We start from the raw sequence: 8801 nt of genomic DNA on the forward strand, positions 1-8801 counted from the left end.
AAAAAATGTTCAATGTGACTGAAAAATGGTCCACAATGATTAAAATTTGCACAAAATTATGCAAATATTTCTAATATCACACAAAAATGTTCCAAAATGGTTTTTAAAATGTCCAAAACAAATCCCAAAATGCCTCACAAATCGCCCACGTGTCTGTCTCCTGTGTTTATGAAGCTACAAGGCTCAGAAATTATGAAAAAAAAACCTCTACACACTCCAAGGGCCTGGAAATATTCACAGTGTAAAGCTTTACCAGCTCCATTAGACGTGTGGAGTGTATACAACGCTGGCGTTCGTCCTTCGATGTGTTTTACAAGGTTTCCAGTAAAATAAATCACGATTAAAGCCTTTTTTTAGGTTTTAACACACTGAAAAAAAGCTAAGAATTTACCTCTTTAACCTACTGCTGCTTGCACTAACACTCATGAAAGCACAAGGTCACGTTATTGCGGAGCTCTCACGTGGAGGAAAACACACAATACGAGCTCCGTCGTCTTTGTGCGAACGTGTTGAACAAAACCTGCGCTGAGAAAAGCCTCCGTGAATGCACACACTGCAGCAGCAGCAGCAGCAGCAGCAGCAGCAGCAGCAGCACACGGACCCAGAGACCCCCATCCCCCCTCTGCAGGCTGATGAAACCTTTCCCCAGAGCTGGCAGCTAAAGAAAAAAAATCTGTCTTTTTCTCACTCGCTCTGCAATCAGATAAAAAATTAAATAAAAAGCAGCAGCAGCAGCAGCGCAGGAGTGAAATAAAAGAGCCGGCTGATGCGATATCGGTGCTCTTTGTGTGCAGGAGCGGATTTCATCATCGCCTGCTTTTACCGGCGTTACGAGTGCAGGGATGTAATGATACGGGACGTTAGGTCCGCGTTTAGTCGGGAAACTGATCCGCAGAGTCAGAACCTGTGTACACCGGCGCATTTTTAATTTGACAAGTTCTAATAATTTACCAAAATCTGGCCTCAGGTTTGGAAGAAACAGAAAAAAAATCTATAAAAACATCACCAAAGTTGCACCAGAAACTGTAAAAAAAGAGGAAACCACAGATGTAATTCCTGTTTGGTTACTTCGGGTCAAATCTAAGCTAAAATCGTGATATTTCATCTAAATCATTGTTAAAAATTAGCCATAAGTTGCTCCCAGTGATGAACAGTCACATGACAAAGACATTTTAGGTTAAGTCGGTTGAACTGCAGGAAGTGTTGGCGCAAAAAAATGGCACCATCAGAGAAAGAAAAGAAATTCCATGAACTAATCATCCATGATGCTTCGTTCTGTTAGAAAAAACTAACCAGATCATTCATCAAAATCCTGTTATTCTGCGTCTCGTTTTTTAAAAAATGTTTTAAATCGCAAGAAACGGATATTTTGCTTTAGCTAGAATCCGTAAAAAGCAAAAAATTCTGTGCTCATCATCGCGACCAAAGAGTCCGTCAGTGTCTCAGCTGTGATCAACAGTCAGGTGACAAAAATTCAGACATTTTAGATTAAATCGGTTGAAGTACAGGCTAGGACTGGACCCGAATAGCCAACTGTTTGTTCACTGTGCCAGAATCGGGATATCAATTTTGATCTCCAAATAGCTGTATATCAACATTTGAGAAACGTTGGACATGCTGATTCCAGGCTTTTTCAGTTTTTGCAAAATAAAAATAAAAAAATCAAAGAAAATCACATTTTTGTTTCTTTTTTGTATGAAATCTGTCAGGAGCTGCAGGACTTTATGTTGCAGTGAAAAAATGACCCAAAGTGAAGAAAAATGAGACAGAATTATTAAAAAAACGCTCAGAAACTGCTGCTTGGAGTTCAGAGGTTTAAACAAAACACCACCGTAACAGACCAGAAGGTACAAACTGAGATGAGCGACAGGCCGGAGCGGTCCTGAACTCTGTAGGGGATGAAAACAACCGTCCTCTATGTCATGATCCTCCTTTAAAGGCCCTGAAGGTCAGAATCTATAATCCATGACTCCAGGATGTCGTACAAACTCCCTCCATCTGCTCCCCTGAGCTCGCGCTGACATTTACCTCGAGGCTGAGGAAGCCGCCGTCGTGGGCGGCGGTGAGCCGAGGCGACGGCTCGAACCACTCGCAGGACTTCCCCAGCAGGTTCCTCAGCGTCCGGACCGACGAGACGGTGACGGAACCGGAGCAGCGGGCCAGGATCAGGACGTTGTCGCTCCACCAGCTCACGTCCACCAGGGGGAAGTACTGCTCCTTGTCTGGGCGAAGACACGGAGAGGCAGCGTTAAACACAGAACCGGGCGTCTCGCCGATTAGCTTTGCGTGAACACAGCCTGCAGTTCAGCTGAAAAGAAGAAAACTGTCATTTGAATGTTGGTTAAAGCTTCCATGTTTTCAGAATCAAAAATACTTTATTGATCCCCGATTGAAAATTGCTCGCGTTACAGTTGCTTCCATTCAAAGCCAAGAAATAGAAACAGTTCAAAATATTTAAACATAAGAACAAAATATGAACTAAAAGTAGAAACACGAGTAGAAACTGTATTAGCATGGATGTAAAATGTGCTTCTCCGAAGAGAATAAAGTGTAATAGCGCAAAGTATAGCACAAAATTTTTGAAATTGTCTACTGTTGGCGATTTTTTTTTAAACGAGACACAAACAAATAACGTGATTTGGTAAAATTTTCTGACACATCACAGATGAGCAGACCACAGGAAAAGTGTTTTTACAGTTTCTTGCTGTGATGTGCTGCGTTTTTCTGAATTCTGACGAACACAAAAGAGAGAAAGGTTCTCTAGTTCGCATTATATTTCTACTTTAACACGTGTTTGAATTTAGCATCTGCGAGTTTTAACTAATACCCAAGTGTTTGAACTGGTTTATGAGGCGCAATCAAAATTTTCTGCGACTGTGAGTCTGAAAGAAGAAAAAAAATAATTAAAAACTGATTTAACTTTGCAGCGACACACAGCTCCCAGTGCTCCTGCAGCTTCCTAACACTGGAGATGCTGCAGGAAAAAGAGCAGCCACCTAAAGATCCCAGTAATACCAAATATGGCAGCGGGATGACGCACTTCCTCCTAACAGCCAATCATCTGCTTTGTTCCACTCAAACCAGGAAACCAGCCGGTCGTGCATCAATTTGTCATGAAATTATGCGAAATAGATGCATAAATGTGGGGAAAGAAGCTTTTTACAGATTAATTTGGGGTAAACTTTTTCCCAGATGTGGCTGGAGTGTCTACGAGAGCTGCGGCGACTAAGAGATTAGATGTCAACAATTAAATTAGTTGGGAACTAATTTGATAAACGATTAATCACTTTGTGTAATTTTTCAGTGAAAGCACTCTAAATTCTCTCTGTGTGTCTGATTGCAGCTTCTTAAGCATGAATACTTTCTAGTTTTTGTCATCTCTGCATTTTCTTAATCATTTTCTGACATTTTACAGAACAAACATCTAATAAATTAATCCACAGACTGGTGAAGTTGCAGCTCTCTCTCTCTGTCCCCGCTCTTTTAGATTACGTTTTAATACCATGAACAAACCGATGCTGCTACTATGAAGGCTGCCGAGAGGCGAGGCTTCGGTAATGAAACATTTTCGACTCGTCAAAAATGAAAGAAAGCGGTTTTAAATGACTCATCGCAGCGGTCTCTGAACTTTCCGATCACCGCTCGCGCTGCTCGTCTCATCATAACTTCACTTGCAGCTCGACTGAGGTGTGCAGAGAACAGATAATGTGGAGAACACGACCCGTCGGATTCAGTTCTACCTCAACATCCTGTGTGCGATAAATATGCAAGGATTAAACAAAAACACCGATTGTGCGACGTCACGCTGCGCCCGGGCTCGCCGTTCGCACACACGTGTGACGGCCGACGGTCTCTGAACTTTCTGATCGCGGCGCATTTGCACATGCGGACATCAGTTGTCTCGCCTGAGATGAAGACATAGTCACAGATTATTGCTTACACAAGCTGTCACAGTTGTCATCGTCGCTGGCCCAAAACTGTCAGGAAAGAAAAAATAAAATAAAATCCCCAGACTTTACAGCTGCACAAGCACAGGAATACACACATCCGCAGGCATGGACACTGAAGCAGAAAAATATATGCTGGCCTTGGCATATACTGTACGGTTGTATGTCTAAATAAGTGTGTAATTCAGTGAATAGGACATGTCAAAGATCATTAAATTGTATCCGGCGTGCACTGCAATGTCAGCAACAAAGTCGGCTCTCTGCAGCCCTTCAGGCCAAACTACCTTTTATTTTCTTCCTCCTCTCCAGCGACGTCTTCCACTCCGGGTTGATCTCCTCAAATCCTGGCTGCAGGGAGGACCGAAGGACGGAGGCAGCGAGAGGAAGAAGAAGAAGAAGAAGCAGTGAGAGAGGAGGGAAGAAATTAATCTGCTAACCCTGTTTACACACCAACAGGAGCTGTGACGGCGGTGAAGCAGAACAAACACGCACGCTGCAAAACACGCCGCAAATGTAAGTTCTCCGTAAGCCAGCGAACACATTCTCTGTGCACACCTTGGCCAGAAAAGAGATTACATTAATACACTCAGCCAAGCATCTAATGTAGGAAATATTAGCAGGACGCGCCGCTGCAGTGCACACATGGACGCCTTCCAGAGCACGCAAACACATGCAGCAGGTGAGAGGCACAAAACGACTACAAGGAGGCAAAAAATGACCACAAAGAGACACAACTAACCACAGGGACAGTCAAAACCAACACGGACAAGAAAAAAAAGGGACAAAGGGACACAACGCAACGACAAAGAGACAAAAAATAAGTATAAAGAGACACAAAAGTATCACAAATAGATGCAAAATCAACATAAAATACACAAAACAACTGCAAAGAGACAACAGAGACTAAAATAAAGCACAAAAAGAGACACAAAAACCACCACGTGGATAAACTACAAGCACAAAAAGAGACAAAGCTATTCCAAAGAGACAAACAGTAATAACAAAGAAGCACAAAATCATCAACTGCTAAACCACAAAATATAACACAGACAGACAGTGACCAGAAAAACACACAAAACCACCACAAATCAACACAAAACCACCACAAACAGACATAAAACCACCACAGAGACAAAAAACCAACACAAAGAGACACAAAACCAACACAAAGAGACACAAAACCACCACAAAGAGACACAAAACCAACACAGAGACACAAAACCACCACAAAGAGACACAAAACCACCACAAAGAGACACAAAACAGCCACAAAGAGACACAAAACCACCACAAAGAGACACAAAACCAACACAGAGACACAAAACCACCACAAAGAGACACAAAACCAACACAAAGAGACATAAATCACCACAAACAGACATAAAACCACCACAAACAGACACAAAACAACCACTAAAAACACACAAAACCACCACACACAGACATAAACCACCACAAACAGACACAAAACCACCACAAACAGACACAAAACCACCACAAACAGACACAAAACCAACACAAACAGACACAAAACCACCACAAACAGACACAAAACCACCACAAACAGACACAAAACCACCACAAACAGACACACAACCACCACAAACAAACACAAAACAACCACAAAATCACCACAAACAGACATAAAACAACCACAAACAGACACAAAACCACCACACACAGACATTAAACCCCCACATGTTGGTAAAACCCAGCGTACCTGCTGGTCTTGGCTCCAGGCCGCCCTCTGCTTCAGGGAGGGGACGTCCCAGAGGCTCAGGCGTCCAGAGAAGTGAATCACAGCCAGCAGGGCGCCGTCAGGACTCAGACTCATCCTAAAAACCCCGTCCTGGACGACACACACGGGTTTTATTAAGGAGCTGCTGCGCATTGATTTTAGAGACGTATAAACAGACTGAAGGCTCTGTTACCTTCTCATCTCCTTGTCTGGAAAACAGCCTGAAGCTGGGCATCCTGAAGAAGCCTCTCTTCTGACTCTGACACACAGAAACCAGAGTTAGCTGCTGCGTGGTTTTTATTGTGCGTTTATTGTGTATTTAGGCCACGGCCGTGTGGCGTCCTCACCGTGCCGACGTCGTCCTCGTAGCTGGTGACCTGTTTGTAGTGTGGGGAACCAGACAGCGTCCTCCAGGCCGTGATGCCGCAGCAGGAGGCCTTGGATGTTCCATCGTCGCCCGACTCGCAGCCCCCCACCAGCAGCAGGCTGAAAACACACACACACACACACACACACACACACACACACACACGGCGTTGGTGGGTTTCCTGACGGCGGCCCAACACGTCAATTTGCACTGAATAACAAGGACGGAAAATTAAAAGTGGAGAGAGAGAGGTTGGCCCTGCTGACGTGCCAGTTAGCAAATCAGGGGATTAAAACATTATTTGTCAGAAGTAAAAAGTGTGTTTGGAATCAATGGTGGAGCTCAGTTAAGAGAGAGAAAAAAAAAACACAGCACAGTGGTCAGAGTGTTTGGCTTTGCAGTGAGACGGATTCAATAATAATGGAGCGGATGGAGCAGCGCTGTCCAGCTCAACACTGCCCCCTGCTGCACCACAACCAAACAGTAAATATGTGAACAACAGGAGTGATCCAGCTCAGAGCGAGATCACTGAAACGTCAGATGATTCAACGCTGCATCAGCTCAGAGCGACTGAAGCACCGTGAGCGCATTTCCTCTAATAAACAATTAGAAATAAACACTTTAGGAAGATGATACTGAACATTCAGGCCCCAAAGCAGAAACTTAAATAACCAAAGTGAATCCAGTCAGTCTACCGACATGAACAGAGCAGCAGAACCTTCTCAGTTCTGGACCTATGGACTGTGTCTATCTATGTCTTCATCATGGCTCCACATGGAGAAGACCTGAACAGAGGAGGAGAAACATCTGACTGAGAGACTTGACAAAGATGGAAAAGGATCCAGAAGATCAGTGAGCAGCTAGAACCCAGTGCAGCCCAGTGTGAGCAGGAACCAGGAGGTCCAGAAGGAGCCACAGCAGCACTGATCAGGGCTGCAGTGGTCGTCCTCCTACAACGACTCCACGGACAGTCAACTACTGTCACTATGGAGCTGTGGACACCAGACAAAGGCAGCTGCTTCAGACTTGGCACAGGGCTTATCAATGGAGACCAGAGTTAGTGTGAAGCTCAGACAGTGTGAAGGACACTTCAGAACATCAGCCTCTATGGACGGAGGACCAGAACTAAACCTGGCTGCTGCTCACAGCTAAACTTCCACATCAAAGTTCACCAAAGAACATGAAGAGAAGCCTGATGGATGTTGGAGAACATCCTCTGGTCAGATGGAGATCAATGTGTTGGGCTCAGATGGAGTCCAGATGTTTGGTGTGAACCTGACCAGGACCACCACAGGGGATGCATGGTCCTGACAGTGAAGCACGGAGGTGGCAGCATCATGATACGGGGCTGCATGAGGGCAGAAGGTGTTGATGACGTTTCTAGATGCTCCATGAATGTCTGAGGATGAACCAGGATACTGGCTGAGCAGATGAAGAAGAGGAAGATTCCAGCAGGAGAACATCCAGAGAACATCATCATCACAAGAGCTTCTACATCAGAACCAAGTCAAAACCAGGATGTCTAACATGACTTGAAACATGTCCAAAATGTCTCCAAACTCTTCAAGAACAAGCAAAGAATAAACTAAATGATTTAAAATCTGTCCAAAACTGAAAGACCATGATAAATGTGTTGGGCTCAGATGGAGTCCTGCATGTTTGATGTTTGATTCGTTCAAAATGACTAAAATCCCAACAAAAATTACTCCAATTAGTCCAGACAGGTGCCCTGAAGGTTGGAGGTGTTCCTTTGTCTTCTCTGAGATGTTAAGGTTTCACAAAAACAGATTCATCTTCTCGTATTCCTGATGCACGTCTGCAGATTCCACACAGCCATTATAAAGTAGCGTACACATTATTTCCACAAACACATTCAGCTTGTGGATTTATTTTTCTGAGCTCCAGTGTATCACCTTCTCCTTTTCTTAACTCTCTTCTCTTCTCTCTGATGCTGACCCAGTTTCCACACAGGGATCATTAAAGTTTTATCTCATCTATCAGTTGGCAAACACTCGACAGTAGCTGCCAAAATCCATTAAGCTGCCAAACCGAGCTTCACTGGCCAAACTAAATCTGGTTCGTGCAGACTGGGGAGCGCTGAAAACAGCGAGGTCACGGCCAGGAGCCAGACATAATTAACCGAAACCTTTGGACTCGGAGCGGCGAGGAAAGGCCAAGGACGGCCCGGGCTTCTGCAGCGAATTCCTGCAGGTTTCACATTAAAGTGATTGGTTCATTTATTCCTGAGTATTCGTTGGCTTCGTTCCGGGCTGAAGCACCTCGTGCCTGCAGAGGAATGTCTGGTATGTGCTGCTTCTCCTTCAGCCTTCGTTCTATACCGTCGCTGCAGAACTTCCTTCCATCAGGTTAAATAAAAGGCTCGGTCGCAGCAAACTGTGATGCACTAAAGAGCTCAAATTATGCACAAATATGCAGGTTTATAATTGCATTTTTTCGGTCTACTGGCAGGAAAAATCAGCTCGGGACTCTGCTGACAAGCAGATCTGATTTGATGCATCAAATTTAAACTGACACACGTTTGTCAGTCAGAGGAACGCTGGAAAAGTTTTACTGAAAGCAGCTAAAAGGTCTTAAAAATGTGCAGAATTAAATCAGGAATTGTCAAAAATGACAAAGTGCAAAACTAAAAATTGTCCAGAATAATAAAATAAATGTCAAAAATGAGCTGAAAATTGTCCAAACTGACAAAAAAAATGCCTAAAATATCCCAGAATGATGCAAAACTGTC

The 8801-nt window shown here is 44.0% G+C and overlaps 1 protein-coding gene across 1 annotated transcript in view; it reads right to left on the reverse strand.

The window, feature by feature from the left end:
* nbas (NBAS subunit of NRZ tethering complex) overlaps nt 1-8801 on the reverse strand; it is a 232923-nt gene that overhangs the window by 205174 nt on the left and 18948 nt on the right. The window contains exons 10-14 of the mRNA XM_008286182.1: nt 6033-6171; nt 5879-5944; nt 5668-5796; nt 4232-4295; nt 2029-2222 (exon numbers count right to left, since the gene is read on the reverse strand). Of these exons, the coding sequence (XP_008284404.1) occupies nt 2029-2222; nt 4232-4295; nt 5668-5796; nt 5879-5944; nt 6033-6171 (592 nt within the window). The remainder of the gene's footprint in view (nt 1-2028; nt 2223-4231; nt 4296-5667; nt 5797-5878; nt 5945-6032; nt 6172-8801) is intronic.

This window comes from Stegastes partitus, unplaced genomic scaffold (genome assembly GCF_000690725.1).
Source record: "Stegastes partitus isolate 25-593 unplaced genomic scaffold, Stegastes_partitus-1.0.2 Scaffold439, whole genome shotgun sequence".
Classification (NCBI taxonomy): Eukaryota; Metazoa; Chordata; class Actinopteri; family Pomacentridae; genus Stegastes; species Stegastes partitus.